General features: G+C 40.0%; 2 protein-coding genes across 2 annotated transcripts; one reads left to right on the top strand and one right to left on the bottom strand.

The window, feature by feature from the left end:
* Positions 1-12,809: 12,809 nt before the first annotated feature.
* Positions 12,810-13,994, bottom strand: LOC131679007 (trypsin-7-like). Its single transcript, XM_058959518.1, has 4 exons — positions 13,659-13,994; positions 13,368-13,598; positions 13,207-13,310; positions 12,810-13,147 (listed from the first exon to the last, which is right to left on the bottom strand). The coding sequence occupies exons 1-4, from the start codon at positions 13,953-13,955 to the stop codon at positions 12,955-12,957; spliced, it is 825 nt and encodes a 274-aa protein (XP_058815501.1). The 5' UTR covers positions 13,956-13,994; the 3' UTR covers positions 12,810-12,954.
* An 8,350-nt stretch (positions 13,995-22,344) lies between these two features.
* Positions 22,345-23,497, top strand: LOC131679006 (trypsin-7-like). Its single transcript, XM_058959517.1, has 4 exons — positions 22,345-22,668; positions 22,736-22,966; positions 23,029-23,132; positions 23,195-23,497. The coding sequence occupies exons 1-4, from the start codon at positions 22,372-22,374 to the stop codon at positions 23,385-23,387; spliced, it is 825 nt and encodes a 274-aa protein (XP_058815500.1). The 5' UTR covers positions 22,345-22,371; the 3' UTR covers positions 23,388-23,497.
* Positions 23,498-26,006: the final 2,509 nt, after the last annotated feature.

The following is a 26,006-nucleotide window of genomic DNA, read 5'->3' as shown; positions in this document are numbered from 1 at the left end:
TGGCGGAATCGCTATTTTTCACGAAAAATTCCAAAAATTGTATTCGATACTGACAATGTGTATAGCTAAATAATGGTAGTTTTGTTACCGGATTCGGGTAGCTCCAGCGAAGCAGCCTTTGTAAATTTAACACTTTCAACTTTGTCTGGGGTCTGGTTTCAGAAGCGACTTTTTGTTTCTGTTGTTAAACCGATCATTTAGGGGAGGGTTTTGGGAGTTCAAACTGCTTCCATGAGAGTTTTGAAATGCTTTTAAAAATATATAAACTTGCTGTTTAGGGAAAAAAAACTATAATGCGAGCCGTTTTGACACAAACAATGTCGATTGAGGTCAGTCACACTAGAAAAAAGTTATTGTAGAAACCAAGGAAGAAATTTGGCGAAGGTGACTGGAAAGGGATGTAATTCAAGTTGGTCGGCTTCTCTGGATCGGTTCACGTTTCGCCAAGTTTTGTTATTAGCAACAGTCGTGATCAGTTACACAGCAAAGTCGGTCAGCGAGAGTTAAGGAGGTAAACAAGAAGTCGGAGAAAATCGGAATATCGATGCCTGGACAAATGGAGAGCAAGCACTAAAAAGCAGCACTGGACCGCAAAATAAAAATAGCAAGAGCACAATTTCTACTGAAGTAGTATCTAACAGCTGCCCACAATTAACCACAGTGTGAGATAATGCCTTCCTGTTCTCGTTATCTATCATACGCGTGATAACGGGTGTTCAATAAAGAGTGAGAATGATATCAATACCTTTCTGTAATTAAAGTAAAGAGTGTAAAATTCCCTCTGGACTCCCTAGAGATGGGTAGCGTGTTTCTTTTCGCTCGGGTGCTGTCAGTTCAATCGAAGATGGCGTCGAAACAGCAAGCACTCCGCGAGCGTGTTGTACGGTTGTACGAAACGCATTGTTATCGTGGAAAAAAAATTGAGACGAAAACGTGCCCGTCAGTACAGTTTACCGGATTATGGCATCTCTGAGCGTGAAGTGGAAGGCCGGTAGCAGCCTTCCGGCGACGATAATGACAAAGAAGAAAAAGGAAGCTGTTCGACAACAAGGACGGAGCGAGTTTGCGTGACGCCGGCTGAAAATATCACTGCTCCCATATCTTGTTTCACCGAACCCTCAAGATGGAGAAAATCATCTGTCGGAAGAAGACTCGGTCCCCCGAGTACACGAACAAGCAAATAGTGATCGTGAAATCGCAGTGCCGGTGGATGACAAAGAACTACCGTGGGACGTCGTTCGTGCTGGACGACGAAAGTGACTTTCCGCTCTAGAAGACCCACATTCCAGGAAATGACAGCTCTTCTGTCGTCCTTAAAGGAGCATCATACGGATGGGAAGTACGTCTTCTGGCCGGACAAGGTGTCTTCCCATTACGCCAAGAAGACGCTGGAGTATCTTGAGCAGAAAAAGATACCGAACGTGCCGAAAGAAAGGAACCCGACCAACTTGCCCCAGTGCCGTCCCATTGAAGATTTTTTCGGCTCCCTACACTACCCATGATCGCATAGTTGTCCCGTTTTCTATGGGATTTCCTATCTTTATGGGACTGATATGCGATCATGGGCAGTACACTAGGGCGTACAAAAATAGTTGGTGGGCCAAGAATACGAAGCAGTTGACCACCAGGGTCCGGAATTGTATCCGGAAGATGGACGTCAGTGCCGTCCAGTGCTCTTGTGAGAGCATTGCGACTAAGTTGCGTCGTAGGTTGACCAGAGCCCCTTCTCCAATATTCATTTACGTTTTTTGATGAATAATCATTATGTTTTAAATAAAAATGACTGAATTCGTTAAAAAAAAATGGTTTCTTATCTACATGACTGAAAAAATTCTCATTTTTTATTGAACTCCCGTTAGCTTTACGAGATTTGAGAAAATGTGGTGATGGACACTATGGAAATATTGCTATCTGCCGAGATGTTCACTGAGTTGGTCCCACGGGAGAGCTCTCCAGTATCTGAAGGTCAATTGGGGGGGGGGGGGGGGGAGGGCTGGGGGTTCAGACGAAAATGCTAATCCTCCATAGACCGGTATTTCATGATGGAATATCTAATATCTTATTATTGCAGTTGAATTGATTGGATTTCGTTGAAGCAGTGCTGTCAAGGACAGTTTCAGTTAAAAGTGAAAAACGAAGTTTTGATGCGATTTCCATGTTTTGCAATAATATTGTAAACTGATAAAATCTATCGATTTAGACTGTATTCTATTATCTTTTCCATGCAATTGGTCAACGAAAATCGGCAGTTAAAAGCGGCTATTAATTGTGTGTATCCCATGATTGTGGGAAAACTGTACTTCTAGTATTTTTTGCTTCAAATATGTCGCACCCACTAGAGTTCTTGATTCGTTGTTTTTATTTTCTTCTTGAAACAGTAATTTCCTAAGAGTGACCACGTTTCCTTTTTATTGTTCTATTCATTCCACTGCACTGGTAAAGCAATACTGTAAGCTATTTTTCAAACATATCACGCATCAGTTCAGGGCACTTTTAATGTTTTTGTCTAAGTTATTTCGTTCTTGCCAACTGGTTGTCTCTTAGTTTATCAGCTATTCTATTGTCAAGACTTTCGGCGGGTGTGAAAAATTGGATGCCGGAAATAATTATTTTAAAATCACACTATGAAATTAAACAATCCAATATAATCAAAATCGCTTCTTTCATCGTCAGTTCTATTTTCTTTCCATCATAATGTAGATAATATGTCGTGATTGAATAATAGAATAACTTGGTTTAAATTTATGGAAGAATTAAAAAATTCATTTTTATTGCTGTCAACGTAATTCTTCCCCAGCTGGAATCAGTTTTTACGATCGTGGAGAAATTTCTCCAATTGTGTTTCATCATCATATCATGTTTCATGTTCTGCATATTCAAATCGTGCCTCGCGTGCCCTCCATCAAGGTAGCACAAACCGGCAATGCAGTGTACTTTCGTTTGTTCCGCCCAACGCAAACGGGAATCTGATAGAGCATAAAATTGCCATAAAACCCCGCGCAGCGGCCCGGGTTGACAATGGAAGCGTGCAAACTGCCAGTTGTCGTCGTAAAATAAATAAATATTTCAAAAAAAGATATACGAACCGTAAATGCTTCTTCTCATGAATGGAGCAGAAGAAAGGATGGGCTTTGCAGTAAGTTGTAGCAACCGAGGTAATCACTTCTGAGAAATAATGTTCATCAGCACGAGAATCATTGAAGGGCAGGCGTTCATATTGTTGGTTTACATCCTGCTCGAGAGTTGGTGGATTTTTTCGGGATTCTTCGATAATAGAAGGGATCTGCAACAAAATAAGCATTGACATATTTTTAAAGTTTGTATCGTAATTTTTTATAGTATTTAAATTTTATTTTAATATAATCTAATTTTAGGATAACGCATGTAATTTCACCTATCGGATAGAAATAGAAATTCATCAAATCAACTATCATTTTCTAAATGTCACAATGTACATTGCCAATTCGTGAATAAAAGTAATTTTCTTTTAATTGCGTCAGAAGTAACAGTTACGTGGTCAAATGAACATAAAAAATAGAATTAAAGATATCTGTTAGTGGTGGCTCATTTTACTCTAAATTAAGTTTGCTGAAAACAATAAAAAATTAATTTATTTATCTCGAAGGCTCCGTCATGAACAAAAACCTCTAAATAATTATGTTGAAAAATACAGAAACATAGATTTCGATTGATCACTCGCTTTTGACAGATCGAAAATAGGAGGAATACCTTGGCAACTAGCTTGGAAATTGCCATCGAAATTTCACTGAACGTGTTGATTTTCGTTAAATTTTTGAGAAATCATCTTATCAGTGCGTTTATGTGATCGACAGCAGGCGTGCCCGCACTTTTCGATCGGTTTACGGACGCCATTAGCCTAGATTTGTTGTTTTACTCTCTCGTTGCGGCGTGATAAATAGCAAGCCAGGTAAAATTGAAACTTGCGGCGGCCAGAGGAAAACAAAAGTATGCACGATTTGTGTGTTTGTGTGTAGAGATAGCTATGTTGTGCAGGCCATCGCGTCCCATGAAAAGTGAAATTATTATTACCGCCGGTTATGTTTAACCTTAATTTGCGTAATCGAGAAATGCATCCGAGTGCAAATCGGATCGTTGAGTGGTCTTGTTTTTTTTTTTTCAATAGCGCCGTTTCTCGCCTGTAGGTGCGAATTTCGATTCCAAACAATTATAGTAATTTTCGCACCAGTGCCGGTAATAGCGGTCATTACGGCAAATTCCGTCTGTTTGAGAAACCGAGAAATCGATACGTTAGAATATTAATTTAACAATTGTAAATAGTTGTTCTCAAACGGAGATCTCATGCGCTACGTTTGTATATTAAATAATTATGTTGCGAAAGATATCAGAAATTTGGCTTTCAATCTAAATTCTTAAATGACTGTCAGATGATTGAACGAAGACAAACTATATAGATGGATCAAAACATGAGTCATAAATGAAACAATTCGACCATAAACTCGAAAAAAGCACATTAGTAACGACAGCCGGACGAGCGGCTCTCCCACAACTTTGTATTACGTTGCTGGAACGTCGTAGTTGCATTTCTCGCATCGTCTATCAACCTTCCTGGATCTGTGTTTGGTTAGCGGTTGTCGTTCTCTGTTACTGTTCCATTCTCCGGCGTGGTCGGTCTGCTGGGAAGCTGAGCTTTTCTCGCTTGGCTTCCGCTCGTTGTTGTCCACATATCAGAATAGACAGCTATACGATTTTGGATTTATGGTTGAGCGTTTCTGTGACAGAGTGCTGGTGTTAATTACGTTTTATAAATACAGCAATGCACTTATCGGAAAATCGATGAGGAATTAAATCTATGATAAATGATAAATTTAAAGTATCACTGGTTACTCAGGAGGGTCATGCGTCCTCCCACTTATTCGAATAGAATTAGAATTAGACCCAATTGTTCAGTAAATGTATTTTTCACGTTCAATGTATTTATAAATTCAATATTTCTAGTGTTAAATGAAGTCTTCCAGTCTTCCAATCTTCATTCAAGTTTGTTATGAATATATACCAAACTCGTTACTTAGATAATCAGCAGTCAAACATAATGAAGTCAGCGTGCATTCGCCAAAATCATCTTCACAACGCAACGCAACAATGGAAATAACTCAGTTTGCATTCCTGTTTACACATTTCTTAATAAAGTTTAATATTATTAAAAGCCCCTCTTACTACGAAATCATTATACATGTGCAATTCCTACTATCTCGACTCAAGAAAAAAAAAATAAAGATTCCGCATTATATTCAAACGATCGCCGGGTAAAATCAGCACCGAAACGATAGAAACCACGAAAAATTTTGTCGCGTGCTCCTTATAGTCGGCTATCCGGAGTTCAAGTTGCTTATTTTGCTAATCGTATTAATACAACAAATGTTAAATTTCCCAAATTCTCGGCAGCCGGCTGCCCAGAGCAATTATTACATGATATCGCTACTGGCACACTTACTAACAACTCTCCCCTTCCCGTGATACATGTGAAGATGCAGAGAATTCCCCAGCCTCTAGTAGCAGCATGCATCGGACTAACATTCCTTCCTTTCCCAGAAGATATGCATTCGGACGGTGCCGGTGTCGGTATTGATCAGCATGCAGGGATCAATATAGATTGTACAATTTGGCTCATCATGTTATTCCCAAACATGTTGTTCCAATGAACATTTTGCGACCTAATTTGGTTCTGGTCAATAACGGAGTAGCAACTACGGACGATCTCTTATTCTTATGCTTAACTAGCTAATACCCATCGCGCGTTGCTGCGACTTTCAAATAAATAGGAGAAATACACAATTTGTTCCGTAGCGCCATCTAGCGGGCAGATAATCCCCAACCAATAGCACACAAACACGCTCCATCACAAATGCCTACTGTGTATAAATTTTCACGGAAATCGGTTAAGCCGTTTGGGAGTCTATAAATCATATACATACAAACTTTGACTTTTATACGTATAGATAGATAGATATATACCAAACTCGTTACTGATACTTTTTGCATGTATCAGGCAACTAGCAGTTGCGAAATTGGATTATGAGATGATTATGACTTTCATTGGTTTAGTTTTCGATAAAAATACACTGAAAAATCAGTTTGGGAAAGGAAAAGTTTTTTTTCCTTGAAAGTGGCCAACTTGAAATTTCGACGGTAGGTAGGGAACATAATTACCTATCTTGGAACAAAATTTCAACTTTCAAAGATGGATGGAATTTTCAAAATCGATTTTTTTCAGTGTAAGAGTCAATGAAGAATTTTTTCAATATTTTTATTAAAAAAATTGACTTATTTTGTGAAAATCACTCCTACAACATTTTTTGGTAGGATTTGTCATTTTTATACTATAACCATTTGAAAAAAATTGGTAAAGAAAGTTTGATCATTTTCAAAAGACAGTCTAAATAATTTGTGGAAAAACTAAATATGCAAAGTGGTTTTTTGTGACAAAGTTTTCATATACAGCAAGTTTCATTAAAATCTGAGAGGGTGCTGCCAACATTTGTTCGAGTTGGCGCGAAATTCGTCAGGGCTGATGTCTTCACCCTCGCTTAACGCTTAAATCAGGTTAAAATGTACTGGTGAACCTGGTTTAAAAGTTAAGCGAGAGTGAAGAAATCGGCCCTAAAACGCTTTTCAAGCATAATTCAGCCTAAGCAAATGTTTAATTCTTCCAATATGCTTGGGTCCTCCCAGAAAGGCCGTGTGTTAAATATTAAAAAGAAACGGATAATAAATCCGAAAATCCAATTGATTATAGCAACTCATTCGATGTTTTATCCGAATGTGAAGCAGAAGAAATTTGTACACTGATGGAATATATTCGCAAATCTACGAATTAGTTTCGTACAGACAATTTTCATAAAATATACGAATTTATCGTACATGCGATGAATTATTCGTAGTTCCATTGAAACACTTTTATTTTTTATTACAAATTTTTCGTAAAAACCACGAATCGACTTTCGTTGGCTTATTACGAACGGCTTCATTAGGCAAACTGATTGTTCGCTGCTATATACGAAAGTCTTTATAATATTGACGAGCACCATTCGTCAAACCGTTGACGTCAAAAGAGCTTCAATAGAGGTAGAATATAGTGTCCTTGTTGCTTTACTTCAAATAATTGTTGATCATCACGACGGTCTCGGTATAACTTTTTAGTAAGCGTAACCGCGTTCGCCTGTTTCAGGAAGATTTCCTGAGCCCCTTTCGCTTCCAGTTCATCTAGAATCCGGAACAGAACGGTCGATTCAATTGAGCCATCGCGAACTGTTCGTCGGTTTTGTATGAATAAGTTTGAGTTTTTCTGTCTTCCGGAATAATTCATAAAGAAATCGAGCTCGTTCCATATTCGGCCGGAGCAATGTCAAAATAGTATGCTATTAAATACGAAAACTGCTCTAAGATGAACGAAATGAATTCGTGCGACTTCGTTGCAGAAAACGACGAATGTACTCGTGCATTACACAATCAATTTCATTATAATAACGAATTTATATAATTTCAGTGCAAATTTCCTCGCATTGTGCGTAATGCCAATGAGAAGAAACACTAACTTCCTCCGCTGATAACAGTGGTGATTCCTTCCGGACGTGAAAACCTCTTTTCAGACGACGACTTTTCCTGCATCTTAGTTATATAAATTTTATTCATATGATTTCAAGACAGATAAACCATTCAATTTAACCGTAATGAGGTTAATAATTTGAAAGTATTAGAAAAAGCACGTTTTATCTTCCACGTACGAATAGAGTGGAAACATTATAGACGACATGGGGGCAGAATTCAAAATCTGACCCAGTGTCGTAGATGCCAGGGCTTTGGGCACGGCACAAAAAATTGTCATTTGGATTCCAAGTGTATGATCTGTGGTGATAATTCGCACACAAAGGACGCTTGTCCGGTGAAAAAAACCAAAGAAAGTTTCAAATGCGCTAATTGTAGCGAAAACCATAAATAGAAATTCTGGGCATGTCTTATTTCAGGTACACATCAAGCAAGCAAGTTTAAACGTGTTAATCCGCCTCAAAATAAAATTCAACTTCTCTACCTATACAATCTCCGTCACAGCATCCTACAATGCTGTGTCATCTTATGCTTCAGTGGCAGGTAACACTGCTAAAAGAGCGATAAGTACCACGCCTCCAATTTCATTTTCACACAACGCTTCAACCAATGTAGGTAGTATTAGGGAAGAAAAATTAAATTTATTGCAGCAATCAATGTTACAACTGATGACTGCAATGCTAAATTCTACCTCTATGTTTGAAGCATTTCAAAACGGGTGGGAATTTGCTAACAGAATTGTAATGAATTTAAAGTTTCATAATGACTTTAAATAAATCAATTCAATTTATTAAATTGGAATGCTCGTTAATTAAAAAGTGCGAAAACAAATTTTTATACTTCTTGACGGTGTATAATGTGCAGTTGTGACCGAAACTTTTTAAAACCAACTATTGAATTGAAGAGTAACTCTAATTTTGTAATTCAACGATTTGATCGAATTGTTGGATTCCACGGAGGAATCGCAATAGCGGTAAATCACAGAATCAAACATCGCGTATTGCCGTCTCTTGACGCCAAGGTGATCGAGAGTTTGGGTATCGAAGTTGAACTGATCTTGGTATCATTTTTATTGCTGCAGTGTATTTGCCTTTTCAATGCAATGGCGAGAAAATTAATTTCTTGAAAGGACATTTACTGCTTACTCAACTAATATTTCCGACGATGAAATTCCAACGTTTTCAAAATAAAAATTTATGGATAAAAATAAAATTGTTAGGGTTCGAGAAAAAAAAACAATTATGATCAATTGAAAAAAAGAATAATCGGGTGAGTAGTTTTTCGGCAATCGTGATTATGGAAGTCAGTTTTGCAAAAAACAACATTTCAAGATAATCGCGTTTGAAATTTCAAGTTGCCATTGGTCTTGGTAGACGTGGCGCGCTTCGAAGTGCTGTAACTTTCGATCTATTGCTCGGATCTTTATGGAAATTTGGAAAAAAATATGCTCAAGGAGCTCTACTTCCAGATAAACTGAATTTTTAAATAAAAAGGTATGTAACCCCTTAACTCCTTGTCGGTTCCGACAGCATAAAGTGCTAAGTTACTTTACGGTTAAGTCGTCAGGAAACTTCCACTCACTTGCAAAGTGAGTGTCACCACAACATAAAAAGCAAGCAATAATGACAGCCTCTCCCCATCCATTACCCCCCACAGCCCACAGGAAACCCCCCCCCCCCCTGAAAACTACTAGACCCACAGGCACAGGCACCGAATTAAGCACGATGCAAACCATGGTGCGACAAAACAACTAGAACAAACAAATGCCCGCACAAGAAGCTTATAGAGTCAGTCACACGCCTAATACCCCTGTCAATATTGACGATACTGCGATACGTCAATCCCATTTGAGATACACTTCGTCAATCCAATTTCGTTCCATTACAAGTTCAGTACCCTTGACAATAATATCTAGTATTGACAAAAATACCGAACATGTAAGGGTCACTTTTGAAAGAATATGAATGCCCGCGCACCGCACCGAACCGTCACCGAAACGGATAAGACAGGTCCAAATAGTGCCCAATAAATATTCCTTACTCTCACACACGACCCACTGAAAAGCTTCTTCAGTGACGATGAGCAGAATAGGGACGAGATGAAGTAGGAAGTAAGCGTGTGAAAGCGTTGCTGATTTTAAACAACCTACTCTGAAAATCTAAAATACATAGCGCCTGCACATCCGTTACGTTCACCACGCTATGAGCTTTCTGACTCGCACAACGAGCATACATTGAACGAGTGGACTGACTGAACATGTTCAATAGACTAAAGCACTATTTACACCTATTCGATTCGTCTCAGCTCCGTGCACAGATACCAATACTCCTTCACACAAATCAAATACGAGCATTGACACTTGTCCGGCACGGCACCGTTCCGGACAAGTGTGAATGCTCGCACCTGAACTGTACGAAAGTATACTGACGTCCGTGCACGGTACCGAATCGGATCAGAAAGGTGTAAATTTGGCTTATTCACGTGCAGCCGTGTCAGTGCGATACTGAGGCCAAATCAGGCGGAACCTTTGACAAACGAGGTCGCTGGGAGCGTGAATCACTTCGCACACACATACGTCCACACCCACCGCAACCGCGCCGGTGACACAGGCCTCAAACAAGTTAATTTGAAGCAGAAGAGAGAAGCAGACGAAAAATATACAATCGATGGTGTGGTCATTCGCCCGTTAACAATGTCAATTTGAGGTATAGTAATGAATGTACTTATCCTTTCGTTGCTCCTCGATATATCCTAGATGATATCCAAATATCCGTGGACTCCAAAACTATGACCATAACAACAAAAAATCCATTCTGGTACCCCCAGCACTAGAACTCGTTCCTAGCTCCTACACATTTTTGCATCACCGAAAATTCGTTTTTGCGCACTATTCGGAAATTCTTCAGTCGTACTCCACTTACTGTCACAGAGATGTTACGTAAAAAAACTTTTCAAAAACTTCACGCCCAAAAACCACTCCAGAACACGAAAAAATTGTTTAACCAGCTGGTACGTAAAACGAGCCACTCCCCTTTCAAAGTTATTGGGATATAATGTGTAAAGTAGACTGGTTCAATTTTTGACTTTTAGCTCCACCAGGCTCTACTGATTCCTTTTATGGTCCTTAGCAATTGTGCAAATTTTGGTACCGATCGTTTGTGTCTACAGACCCTTCAAAAATTTTAAAGTTTATATGGTAATTAGTATAGAAAATCGGTGAACATTGTAAATAAATTCTTAAAAAATCACCTCATCAATCAATTAATCAGAACACTATATATTAAATGTATTCTTCTACTGAACATATTCGGGGAACATTGTAAGTTTGTTAAAATTCGCTGAGAAAAGTTATAAACTAAAGAAGCAGCATGACTTTAAAACAAATGGATTTTATCATTAATCATAGCAACCCTGTTTGAATAACTGTATCTGCCATACGCGAGTGGTGGGTGGCAAGTCTAGTTTACACTTATATAACGATGGAGCTTACACTGTAAAGGTAAAACTTTTAAATTTCCATAAGGGACCGAAACAAGTATAAATTTTTTTGACATTTTTTTTGAACCTAATAGAACACGTCATAGTCAATAATAGAATTCTGCACTTGATCAAGTCTCCCCACGTTTCCCTACATTCATTTTTTGTATTTTGTGGCACCATGCTATTAATATTAGTATTGTAGATATTTGTGGTAAGTTTACTTTATCCTTTTTTCTGCTAACTAGATGATAGAGATGTGTAGTGTACGCATCAGAATGGAAAATTTACTATAGGTATTTATTTTTATCTTCTGTACGAACATATTTGTTTTAAATCCATGAGATTAGTCAACACCGATTGTCTGTTCTATGTCGCTGTTGTGCTATCTTATGACAAGCGCCATTTTGTACATTTCGAGAAAAACGATTTTTAAAGTTTGATATTGAATATCTTGAAACCTATAAATGGTACGAACAATTCAAAGAAAACAATTAATGCTTCTATCTATTCTGTATTAATCTCTCAAATATTACGAAGATCGGTTTTCTATGTTGCGAGTTTTTACTATAAATGTAAACAAAAGTCGCACTCACACGTGTCATAAGCGTGTATTGATGACAAAATTTGCATGGCGTGTCATAATCGTGCATGGAAAATTTTCCATAGAAAAAAATCATCAATTATTAACTTTTATTCATACCTTTGGCTCCATTTGGTCTATAAACAACCGGTGAGAAGCATTTTGAAGGAAATGAGTCAGGGAATCTAGAAAAAATAGTCATTTTTGGTTACAGTGTTGCCAAATATGCTATATTTCCAGTTGAAAACTTAAACTGTATTTTTCTCACAATTTGGGAATTTTTCTTTTGAAAATGATTATGCCATTGTGTTTCACAGATAGTTTTACTCATAAAACACCTTATACTTCAAGATAACTTGAGCCAATCCCAAATACAGTCGTTTCGCGCTATATCTCAGAAACCAAGCAGAATGTCAAAATTCTGAAAACGACACTTTGTAGAGATTTTTTTGACAAGTAATGTGGCATATCTAACTCAGTTTACCCCAAAATGGCGTTTGTCATAAGATAGCACAACAGCGACGATGTGTCACCAACTTCTGTTCTATGTACATATTATAAAATTAAATAATACATAATGTTGCTAAAAAGACAAGCTAAGTTTCAAGACACCATAATCTTTTGAAAAAATTAAGCAAATAATAATTTAAAACCATCATTTGACACGCCCTCGAATATAATGTACAACGGAGTGTTAATACTGGAACTGCCCAGGGGAGTTGAGATTGTCGGTTTTGCAGATGACGTTGTCCTGACGATAACCGGCGATACCCTTGAGGAGGTGGAGATGTTGAGACAATAGGCGTCGTGGAAACCTGGATGGCTGATGTCAGGTATCTTCCCACAAGACGGAGGTAGCGCTGGTCAGCAACTGTAAAAAATCAGCGATAGCGATCAGTGTCGGGAGACATTCGATTCCATCGATGCGTGCGCGCTGATGCACCTGAGCAGGATGATCATCGATTGGTTAAATTACAACAGCCATGTTGACTATGTATGTGAGAAGACAGTGGAATCACCAATCATAAATCGAGCTGACATTTTTTTGTACTGAGCAGACTGTTTTGTTTGTTTATTTAGTGTTCATTTGCTCAAGAGGGAATTTATTCCATAGGATATTTAATAAGCGTGAAAATACTTTTTTTTTTCGAATTCTAAGCTAATGGTTCTTTTTATTTGCCAAAAAATGTTATTATGAACAGTTATCACGCATACAGAATTTTTCGAAATGGGACAATAAACGCAAAAGGGTTGTGAATTTTTTCAAACAAACATTGCACAGAAATAACACAATGTTTAATGTCACATGACTATACACCAGTAACCTCTTCTATCCAGTTCCGAATCGGCGGGAAAGCAACCCGTGCGAAAACTCCCGGCGATGAACCTCGACAGGCAAGTGTACCCCACGAAACAATACCAATTTGTCGTCCTCCGGTAACCAGCGGACCTCCACTGTCGCCGCTACAAGCATCGCGCCCTTCTTCACTAGCGCATAACATGCTAAAAATAATGGAACGATTTATTTATAGTTGATCAATTACTTAAATATAGCATTTTACTCCTCGGTAACCTGTCCATCGGCCCATTGTGCTGCGCAAGTTTCCTGATCAACCACCGGAATGTTTACCGCTTGTAATAGCGTTGGTATTGGTCCAGGCACGCTCTGTTGTTAAAACAAAATTACAAAATCTACGAAAATTACATTTTTTTGAATACCTACGGTGAGACCCCAGCCAGATACAACTGCTCGAGTACCCCCAGGATAATAGGTGCCCGCGGGAACTAATCCGATTGGTGCGATGAAGAGTCCGATCATCAGCTCAACTGTTCGTAGAACACAAACATCGTTCGCCAAATTCGCATCGTTGTACTGAGGATGATTAATGATCAGATCAACATCGAAAACCACACCTCCCTGTAGACGATTGCTGGTACCTCCGCGCAGTGTAATCTAAAACAACCAGTAAAAATACTTCACCAATAGTCCAAAATTGGCGATTCGACTGAGTACAATTGAAACATCCGGTAGTGGATAAGTGCAATGCGCAGCTGACAATGCCCAGCGAGTTGAGATAACCGAGGCTCCACAAGCTATTAAACTACGTCGGCGCAAAGATAGCATGTACGGGAAGTCTTCGATGTCGACTTCAACTCCTCCTACTATGCGACCGGTGAATGGCGATTTTGGAACAGGTTTCGATAGGTAGTATGCATCGGGCATACGTTTGTTGTACCGCAACCAGAGGTCCTCTTCGGGTCCGGCAGCAACGGCTGCCAGGTACAGAGCTAACACTGCGAAAATCTTCATCTTGCACTGAATCCCTCCACCGAACGACAGTTTGGTAGATTATGTGCGACAGTTATTTATAGAAGTTTCGTTTATTCACGGTGGTAAACCCCATGGTGGTCTGGTGGATTAGTGCATCCAGCTGTTTCAGGTAATGGATTCGATTGGTCAATGTAGTAAAATAATTATATTCATGTAGCATGAGTATATTAATTTTGTGCATTACATAAGGTTACCAGTTATGTTTTATATGATTGCTTAATACTAAACCACTCGTTTATTTTAAGATGTGTAGCCAAAATCCAAAATGAAACGCTATTACTGTAAGGAAATGTACTCGCAAGACTGCATGATTGCTCAAATAATCTTAAAAGTGTAATCGATGGGATCTCCAGTTTATGACTCCGATAAGACATACAACTGGTCAAGTGTACACCACGTTCAATATTTTCAGATACACAACAGGTTTTTAAATTTAATTTCCGTGAATATCCCATAAATCTTTTTTATTGATGTTTATAGAGATTATTAAGGCATCTGTTTTGGGGTAACTCTCGCTTTGATTCTCATTACCGGCTTCAGACGTCTTTCAAAACTGTTATGTACGCATGGAATTATTTCCCAAATTAACTTCTTTAAACTGGTTCAACATGGATATGTTGTGGTCAATTAGCTTCAATAGCATGTAGAACAACACAAATAAAATTTTACTTACCTTACCGTTCAGGCTAGAACCTTGTTGTCTCTTACTGTATGCAGAAGCCGTCTCCACTCCACTCGGTCCATTGCTGCTTGTCGCCAGCCTCGCAGTCTTCGAAGGGTCCGCAGGTCGTCCTCTATCTGGTCGATCCACCGTGCTCGCTGTGTGCCCCGTCTTCTTGTTCCTGTAGAGTCGCTCTCAAGAATCATCTTTACTGGTTCGTCGTCTGACATTCTTACGACGTGTCCAGCCCACCGCAAACGTCCTATTTTTGCGGTATACGTGATGGATGGTTCTTCCAGCTGCTGATGCAACTCATGGTTCATTCGCCTGCGCCACGTTCCGTCTTCCATCTGCACGCCACCATAGATAGTACGCAACACCTTTCGTTCGAAAACTCCAAGGGCGCGTTGGTCCTCCACGAGCACAGTCCAGCTCTCGTGGCCGCAGAGGACCACCGGTCTAATCAGCGTCTTGTAGATAATCAACTTCGTGCGGCGGCGAGCGTCCTCCAGAGTCCAAAGTAGACACGGTTTCCCGCCAAGATCCATCTCTGAATTTCTCTGCTGGTATCATTTTCAGCGGTTACCAGTGAGCCCAAATACACGAATTCGTCGACCATCTCAATTTTGTCACCGTCCGAATCCGAACTCGGGATGGGAGGTTCACATTGTCGTCTCGAGAACCTCTTCTTCTCGTGTATTTTGTCTTCGAAACGTTGATGGCAAGTCCAATCCTGCTGGCTTCACCTTTCAGTCGGATGTACGTTTCCGACATCGCCTCAAAGTTCTGTGCCATTATGTCAATGTCGTCGGCGAAGCCAAGTAGCTGGACGGACTTTCTGAAGATCGTGCCACTCGTGTCTATCCCCGCTCTCCTTATTACACCTTCTAACACAACGTTGAACAGCAGGCACGATAGACCTTGCCGTAACCCTCTTCGAGATTCAAAGGGACACGAGAGTGTCCCTGATACTCGAATAACGCACATCACCCGATCCATCGTCGCTATGATTAATTGTGTTATCTTATCCGGAAAACCGTACTCGTTCATTATCTGCCATAGCTGATCTTGATCGATTGCGTCATACGCCGATTTGAAATCGATGAACCAATGATGTGTGGGCACGTTGTATTCGCGGCACTTCTGCAGAACCTGCCGAATCGCGAATATTTGGTCCGTTGTGGCGCGGGAATCCATGAATCCCGCTTCGTAGTACCCCATGAACTCCCTTGCAAATGGTGACAATCGGTGGCAAAGAATTTGGGAGAGGACCTTGTCGGCGGTGCTAAGTAGTATGATCGCGCGGTAATTGCAGCAATCCAACTTGTCACCCTTTTTGTAGATTGGGCAAACGATACCCTCCATCCACTCCTCCGGAAGAATCTCCTCCTCCCAAATTTTGGCGATTACCCAGTAAAGCGCTCTAGCCAGTGTTTCACCACCGTATTTTAATAGCTAGCTGGGTAGTTGATCTACACCGGCAGCTTTGTTGTTTTTCAGCCGACCGATCTCCTCCTTGACTTCTTGGAGATCAGAGGCCGACAGCCTATCGTCTTTTGCTCCAAGATCCGTTGCCATACTACTGCTTTACCGTTGAGGTGCTCGTCATAGTACTGCTTCCACCTCTCAATCACCTCACACTCGTTCGTAAGAAGTCCCTGCACATATCGACTTGCGGAACGTAACCTTTGCGCGAACTGTTCAGCTTCTCGTAGAACCTCCGTGTATCGTTTACGCGGTACAGTTACTCCATCGCTTCGCGATCTCGTTCCTCCTATTGGCGCTTCTTTCTCCGGAGGACCGAGGTTTGCCTGTCCGTGCTTGTTTGTATCGCTGCACATTCTGTCTCGTTCTGGAAAGCAGAGTGACCTGCAGTTCCATGTTCCGAGTTTCCAATCGTAGTCCTTATTTTTCTGCATTGTTCGTAACAGTTAGTTTTCCAGGGCGGCTTGTTGCGCCTTCCCCAACCTCCTGTCTCGCCGGAGGACCATCGCGCCAGCTCTGTTTAGAGTCCCACGCTGACACGTGGACGTGTTTTGAGCTGCCCCACAAATGGAGAATAGACGCTATTCTGAGCCGCCCCTAACATGGGGAACAGACGCTCGGATGGACTCACTCTACGAAAAGAGGAGCCCCCCTTTCCTGTCAGTAGATGACCATGGTCCAACCAGGGTTAGTTACCCGATCTTTCCTATGGTTACTCGTACCCCAGCCAGTACCGCGGGGAGGAATAGGAGTTACTAGACAAGAGACTAAGGACCACTGTGGCGAACTACCGGTCTATATTACGCATTGCCCAGTCATTTAGCAACCAGCGGGCTTAAATTGTTCTGGGATGTAACACATTTTGCCCAGAAAAATCCGTCAATAGCTTTTGGTATAAATATTTCGTTAAAATTCCTTTTCTTCTTTAAGATATTAACCCTTAAACTTTATTGCATGATAAAATTGAAAATTTTATATCTCAAAAACTACTGAAGATAATTCAATGAATTTTTGCACACTTATGGAATGATATTTGCACTATCATATAAAAATGTTTTTACTTTATAATTGTGTGAATAACGGTACTTTGCATCTATTTAAAATTTTCAATTGCATTTTTTCTTGTGTTCTTCATGCTAAAAATTTTCAAAACGTATGTCAAATTATGAGGCAATCTTTTACCTTCAATATTAGCAACACCGCACGTCGCAACGTCCTAATGCGCATCGCTTTGAAGGAGCGTATTTCATGTTCAAAATTGGCAAAAAGACAAGCTTTTGTTTATGGATAATTGAAAGTGAATGTTTTCTGAGTAATTTGCATGCTCTTTAGCGTTATTGTATTGTTCAGCGCGCGCTCGGATGTTCCCAGCCCATGAGCAAAGTTGAGCGGTGGGTATGTTTTAACCTGCGTTGACATTATACGGCTCTCGCCTCGGAAAATGCAAAGTCCCAGATGGGGGCTTGCCTAAGCTCCGACTCCTGGTATGGGAGTCCTGGAGTGGGCACTCAAGGCCTCTTTGGTTCCGAGTCCCAGGGCGTTGTGGAAATAGGAGAGCTTTCGGATGTGTGACGGTCCTAAATAACGTACAAACTTCCTACCTTTTCTAAAAAAATTCTTCTGGTTCGGGGGCGGTGGTGACGATGGCGGGACAGGTTTCGATGGCGGCAGGCAGCGAGCGACGATGAGCATGGAGACACGTGCGGCAGGCAGGTAAATCGAGCTATGTTTTGGACGTTACGAGGCCGGGAGAGCCACGGGGATTTCGATTGACTGGATCCGGGACCACGAGAAACGGGTGGTTCTACCTCTGGGCGCGCTGGTCTTGTCGTCCTTTACGTTTAGCAGGCGAAAGTGCCGGAATGCACGATATAATCGTGTCCTGCGACGGGGTCCTTTAAGTTGAGCCGTTACCTTTTGAGAAACACGGCGACCCAATTTGGAAATGGACGCAGCGGGGGTAACTTTCCCGTTCACAGTGTTTGTTTCAACTCTACTTATCTCGCGAGGGCCGTAGCGATGGCACCACGAAAACGTCTTACACTCTCTACTGTCCAAACCCAACTATCTCATCGCCTTCTCTTATCGTAGCCTCCTAGCCAACTCCAACTCCCGCTCACTATCTCTCTCACTCTTTCCGTTCCATTTTCCGCCAATCCACTGCATTTTTCACCCAAATCCTGCTATCTGATCCACATCTCTTCTTTACCGACCGTCCACTTTAAATTGACCGTTGCTCCTACACTAAGTTATTTCATTTTAATCCTACAATTCACACATCTTGAAAAACTATGCTACGTTACGGTAACAACATATTTTTCGCAAATTGACATACTTCACCACGTTTTATTTTCAGTTGGTTCTGTCTGAGAGGTAGCACGGCATATTGCGAATCTTTTCTTAAATCCACATTGCGACTTTTCAGACATGCGCCATCGGGTCGTGCGTTAAATTACTCGCTCATTTAATTTGCATCAGTGCGAGTGAGAAAACGTTTTGACGTTTATTTTTGTTTCGATTGCACTCGAGTGTTTCCCATATACAACTTGACGAAATGCTATATTATCTCAAGATAGACAATATTTGCTCAAAAAAAACATTCGATTGTTTTATGTTATAAATATGGGTCGATCACACGAATGATGTATTCTAATAAAAAAAAATTCATAAATGTGTTAGTCGTATCTGGTTTTTGGGGCATCCATATGGAGTGATAAATTTAAAAATTATATTGGTCAACACATGTGTAGCATATGTCGTAATGGGCGCAAAAAATACAACGAAAATAAATATGGACATAAACGAAAGACAATGTGTTTGCCAAAGTAATGGAGCAGGAATATTCGGAAAACTGTAACGATGATTTTGAAATAAAGATCGTTGATGATTAATTGAGATTCGATAAAGTAAATAATATCTTACCAGAACTTGGAGAACCACCAATTAACAGAATTATCAGAAGCAATAGTGATAAAAAAACTCCAACATCGATGCGATTGAACAACAGACTTTTTTCAAAAGACACATCGTTGTTTAAAGGTAATATCACTCGGTGAAAAAAAAAGTGAAATAAAATATATTAATGTTGTAGACTAAAAATAAATTTGGATATAACGTAGATGTATTTTGACTAACAAATGTGTTTTTGAAGATGGTAATTGTTAGTAACGTTAAATTATAATAATTAAAAAAATATTAAACTGTGATTTTTTTTGCGCACTTCGGTCAAACAAATTTAAAGCGTCTTAAACTATCCGGAAAAAAATAACCTTTGATAATCCGTATAGAAAAGTTTTCCCTTTTGCGCTAATCGAGAGATGTGGTTTTTTTAGTCATGCGATGCGCACTTAAAACGCGATGCGCATTCTGACGTAGCGACGTGCGACGTTGCTAATATGAACGCTCTCACGGGCTGCATCAAAGTGGGCCGTGCATTGAAAGAGCGCACTGTTACAAAATCCTCCATAACTCTCGATAGAAACAAAAATAAAAAATTATCAATACAGATTATTGAAGGTGAAGGATTGCCGCATAATTTGACATACATTTTGAAAATTTTTAGCGTCAAGAACACAAGAAAAAATACAATTGAAAATTTTAAATAGATGCAAAGTACCGTTATTCACACAATTATAAAGTAAAAACATTTTTATATGATAGTGCAAATATCATTCCATAAGTGTGCAAAAATTCATTGAATTATCTTCAGTAGTTTTGGAGATATAAAATTTACAATTTTATCATGCAATAAAGTTTAAGGGTTAATATCTTAGAGAAAAAAAGGAATTTTGATGAAATATTTACACCAAAAGCTATTCACCATAATCCCTATACAATAAAATATACCTCATGAAGATCGGTGATTTTGCGAAAAATTCGAGGATCACTTGACATGGCTTAACTCTATATCCATTGCCATATCAGACCTCGCTACGATCTACAATGACGTAGACCCGGTCAACTTCAAACACCTGGCCACGTCCGTACAAGCGTTTTTATTTCATAATAGTCATATCATCTACTTAAAGAAAATGCTCGGAACCGAAACAGTTTTTATAGATGACGAAGATATCAAAAGGTAGAAAAATGTTATTGTTCTATGCAGGCCATAATGCCATGATATTTAAAATATTTGGAAAAGGTACATTAAACGGTCTCACCGGTATCCAGTATAGGAAGATCCTTTCTAACTCAGTTTGATGACCAGAACGCACCTTTTGCTTGATTTCGTGCGAATCGTACTTCGATGAAACCGGATTTGGAATTGCAGATTCTATTATTTAATCAAGACAACCACAAATGGTCCAAAATATCGAAAATTGAAACATTTGAAGGACTAAGCTAGTGCCCAAAAAAATGAAAACACGGGACATCACGCAGTACTAGGGGTTTTCTCAGAAACACAAATAGTGTTTTCGTTTTTGGAGCTAGCGTCAATCCGGTGCTAGCTTAGTCATGTCACTAAGTTAGTGTCGGATTCTGATGAGACGAAGTTGAAACGCAAATTCCATAACTAATTTAGTTATAGGTTTTGCGCTCTTCAGGCAGGCTTGTTATTTGCTCACACAATAAGCCACAAAGAGCGAAATACACCGATGAAAAATAGAGCAGCACAAAAACACTGCTGCACAATTTCATTCAAAGAGTCACCTTGAAGAGCCACTTTTTTGTGGCTCCCCTCACTGACAAGCAGGTAGGAAGCCGAGTCAAACTAAAATTCAGATAAAGTTTGATCGGGAGAACGTTTTAAAAATGTTTTTTGGTTTCCTTCTCTGCTTCTGTGCGCGTGGGATCAAGATTCACACTAAAGAGCCTCTTTATTTCTACTCTTTGAGGCGTGCAGCCATGGAGTAGAATGCACGTATGGGAGCAACACACATCGCAGTGAAGAGGTTTATTGTGAAAGAGAAGAGCGGTGGTTCGCATGAAAAGTGCAAAAATCGTTTTTTATTCTTCTCTTTATTTGCTCGGAGGTGCATTACATCCCTGGCGACAGGAATTTAGTTTACTCTAGAATAAGGCTCGCTCACACCCTCTCATTTCGCTACTACTATAGAAGGCAGAAGTACCAATAGATCATCAATAGGCGAACGGTGAGGCATGAGATGGGAGCTTGTGAACACTGGGAAGTATTCACACGGTGGATTTATCCAGATCCCGGTGCTTGTTTTCGTAATCCATTTAGCTCTCTGGTTCGTCCCGATCTACTCGATCTAGCCCCCGGCGGTGGACCCAGCCTACTCAACGGGCCAGCCAGTAGATGCCGAGGTCTGTCCAGTGATTCCAGGTGGAGCGTAGCTTCCGGATAACTGGCGCCCCAACGACTCGCTGCTGGCTGTTTGACGCGGTCAACTGGATCTAGTTCCCAGCAGTGGATCTAGCCTACTCACAAACTACCTGATAAGATGTCCAGGTCGGTCTGGCGATTCGGGTGGAGCTTGGTGTACGGTCCGTTGGCGCCTCAATGACCCGAACCCGGTGCTGCGTTGCGTACTACTCAACTAGTCCCCGGTGGTGGATCTAGCCTACTACGGCGAAGAGTTCACCGGCGGGGAAATTTTCCCCAAACCCGATTTGTTGTTTCACGGCAACCTTCTGATCGGCTGATAGCTTTGTTGATCCTTCGCCACTTTCTCTGCAGCTCGCCTGGTAGTACGGCGCTTAACGCCGCATAGATTTTAATGAAACTTTAAACATATGCCTAAATGAATATTTTGGGAAACTCTATGCTGCAATCCCTTATTAAAGCGTATTGATCATTCCACTTAGTATACTATCATTATCAGGGAAATTCCGCTTGCGCACTTATCTTCAAAAACCCAGCTACTGATAATCTGGCTTTAAACTGGATTCTCATATACTGCAGAGTGGATTCCCCAAGGCAATTCAGCTGATATCAAAACGTCACCAATATACTACACCAGGTCTTATCAAGTATTAAACCGGAGATCCCGTACACAATACCTGTAGATTATTCAGGCTGTCTAACCAAAAACTGAAACATTATCTTTCAGAATATACGATTTTGGTACTACATTTCGAACTGGAAGTGGGTCTTAGTATTAACATGCTACACGAGCTACGATTTTCATCTATATCAAAATATCCATTGCACCTGCTATATCGAACGCTGAATTTTCATAGTGCACCACACCACCGTGCACCCCATCGTGAAGAAACGAATCTTCTATAAATGACTGCAGAACACATCCTAGAGGACTATCGTTCGGCGAAGCAATTCAGTGCAAGATGAAGGTACTCGCAGTGTTAGCTCTCTGTTTAGCAGCCGTAGCTGCCGGACCCGAGGAAGATCTTTGGTTACGTTACAATAAACGAATGCCCGATGCATACTATTTGGCGAAGCGCATTCCAAGGCAGCCATACAAAGGACGTGTTGTTGGCGGAATTGATGTGGATATCGAAGACTTCCCGTACCAGTTGTCTTTGCGCCGTTCAGGATCTCTATCCTGTGGAGCTTCGGTTATCTCGAATCGTTGGGCACTGTCGGCTGCTCATTGTACTTTCCCGTTACCGAATGTTTCCATTGTAAGCTGTCGAATTTCTGTTAGCTTAGTGGTGAAGTTTGTTATAGTATTCGATATCATTATTTTAGATTACACTACGTGGAGGAACCAACAATCGTCTAGAAGGAGGCATAATTTTTGACGTTGACCTGATTGTAAACCATCCTCAGTACAACGATGCCAATTTGGAAAATGATGTTTCTCTTCTGCGCACCGTTGAACTTTTGGAAGGACCAAATATCACACCAATCGAATTAGTTCCAGCGGAGACCTATTATCCCGGAGGTACCCGTGCTGTCGTATCTGGTTGGGGTCTTACCGTAAGCCTTCTAATATTATTGTTTTCTGTTTGTGAGCTTAATAATTTTAATTTAATCCACAGAGCGTGCCTGGATCACTACCCGCGATATTACAAGCGGTAAACATTCCGGTTATTGACCAGGTTACCTGTGCAGCACAGTGGCCGGCTGGATGGGTTACCGACGAGTAAATAGCTATTTAATTCAATGTTTGTCAAGTTTAAACAAATCCTATGGTTTTTTTTTCAGCATGTTATGCGCAAGTGAACAAGGTCGGGATGCCTGTAACGGTGATAGCGGAGGTCCTCTGGTTACCGGCGGACGCCAGATTGGTATTGTTTCGTGGGGTACCCCTGCCTGTCAAGGAGTTACTCCGGGAGTTTTCGCACGGGTTGCTTTCCCACTGATTCGTAACTGGATAGAAGAGGTCACCGGAGTTTAATCATGTGAGCTTGAATAATACGCTTTTCTGTTAGATGTTGTGATTTGGAGGAATGTTTGATTGTTTTGTATAATATATAATATAAAAATCTTATATGGCAATAAATGTTTTTCACTATTTTACTGTTTCGCGACCTTCTTGGGTCTGTCCTGTTCGTAGAAAATGGCTTCTTTCTGCTAGCTAGGGATTTATGCGCATCAGAATGAAAATTTTGTTATTCATTTCTATCTACTGTACGAATACATTTATTTGAATGCAATTTGATTAGACGACACGAATTGTTGCGTATTGTTCTGGCATACTTGAACGTCTGTTCTATGTACATATTATATATTTAATTCAATTATAATTACATTCATATACTAAATAATTGTTCAATTAACTAGACTTCTTAGTTTGGCTTTTGGTTTCACGAAGCCGCATTGATGCTGCTTCAGTTCTGTCATCATCTTGTTCTCTTGCTTTTCAAACAGCTTTGGTGGAAAAGGTGTTTTTAATGATTTACGTGCCTGTCCTACTGAACTCCTACTTTACGCATGGGCCCTCTGGGCCTGGGCAAGGGGCCCCAAGATGTTAAGGGATATAAATCCATACTAGCGCCTGTGTTCGAAAAAAGGTATACTAGAATATTCGAAAAAAAGGTATACTAGAATATTTGTAATTTGATCAAACGTTCAAACAGCATCAGATAACGAAGCAGAATAATAGAGTAAAGTATCTATTTTTACCCCACTAGGGAGAGTGCCTCACTAATTTATTATTTACTCGACCTACAATCGATGGAATGTGTACAAATTGGCATCAACAGGTTTGCTTCGTTGTTAATAACCAAGATAATAACACAAATACTCTGAAAATAGTGAAATGCTCGTGTTTGAGCGCAACGAAAACTCGAATCAAGTGTTTCTATTGTTGCTTTACCATTTGACTTAATGCGTTGAACAAAGATAGTAGACGCTGCTCTAACCAACGGCTTTAAATGGGTAGTGCGACAACAGAAACATGGCGAAAATAGGCTCAATACCTTACTATCCACAGGAAACGCATTACAGCAAACTGAGGATGTCATTGAACCACTTCAAGCATCGCACAAACATTTCGGCTCAGTTTCAGTTCATTTTGAGAATACAAGGATCAGAAGGGACCGCAACATAGCAACAAACAGAACACGATGGTCAACAAATCTGTGTCTGGCAAGCGATCTGCTGATGCGAAGAAATGGTTCAGGTTTTCATCTCATTTTAGGCGGACATTCCGAGCAAATTCTCATGGCTCAAACACCATGCAATCGAAAAAGACCGAATATGGTCCGTTATACATTTTAGGGTAAGGTGGGGCATATCCGATCGTTGGGTAAACCCGACCCCCCTCTGTTACCGAAAATCAGAAGCACTACGCGAGCTAATATCAATGTTGTCGTGTAGAGCATCGAAAATAATCATAATGGTGGTATGAAGGCATTTTATTAGTCTACATTGAGATGCTCATACGACAAAAAAGTGTGTTTTTACAACTTTTGATTTGACTTTTGTGCATCATTGACTACAGGATATTTCTGATGGTTAAAGTGATTGCATAATAAATGTAAGTGGATTTGAATTCTTTGATTTAAGTCCTACAAAGTGCATAGAAGAAGTCAGTTCAACCTTTTTCATATATTTTTTAATTGCATCGTAATGAAAAATGACGCGGTGGGGCAAATCCGACCTCTAAATATTGGGGTAAATCCGACCGCTTTTTCGCTAAGAAAATTTTTGTTTTTCAAATTGAAATATATTTTTATTGCTATTATTTATTATTTTTATGCAAAATGGTACATAATTACGAACGAAAGACACAAAAACGTGATGATTATAGTATTCGTCGAGCAATTACTCCGATGCAACTGGGAATATCATTACGTGCTACTACGCGTGATTTTAGCATTCCAAGATTGATATTGAACTCCATTTTCTTCATGTTACAATTCAATAACACAACATTCATTGATTTATCATTGAAAAAACATAAAATTTGAGTAATATCTGCACTAAATCAACCAAAAACATATGGGGTCGGGTTTACCCCACCATTTTTGAAAACAGCAAAAATGAACATTTTTGTGAAACGCTTGTATCTCAAGATATTCCGAAGATCCAAATAAAAGGCTATATACAGAAAGTTGCCCAGGAGTCTAACCTTTAATTTGGTATATAAAACGACTTGATCCGTTGTAAAATGAGTATTTTACAGCCAAACCCATTTACTAGGTCGGATTTGCCCCACCTTACCCTACAACATTCAAAACACCATAAAATAGTCTCAATATCCCATAGATACACAGAAATATTGTTTTTACATGGGATCTACCGGACCACGAAGATGGTGTTTTCATGGGCTGATCCCATTACAAACACTATAAAAATACCATATAATGGGGGTGATTCTGGACCGTCATGGGGATATTATCGACTTATCGTTTGCTCGGATAGCATAGTTGGTAAATCGATTGCGTTGTACGCAGCTCGATCCCCAACCCCGCACGTAGGGTAAAAGATTTTTCAAACCCGAAAAAGGAGTCGCATGATCCTAAGGTTAAAATCTCTACAATCGAAATTAAATAAAAAACACGAAAATAAA

This window comes from Topomyia yanbarensis, chromosome 2 (assembly GCF_030247195.1).
Source record: "Topomyia yanbarensis strain Yona2022 chromosome 2, ASM3024719v1, whole genome shotgun sequence".
NCBI lineage: Eukaryota > Metazoa > Arthropoda > Insecta > Diptera > Culicidae > Topomyia > Topomyia yanbarensis.
Note: the sequence above shows the minus strand (reverse complement) of the source record. Positions and strands in the feature narration are given on the sequence as shown.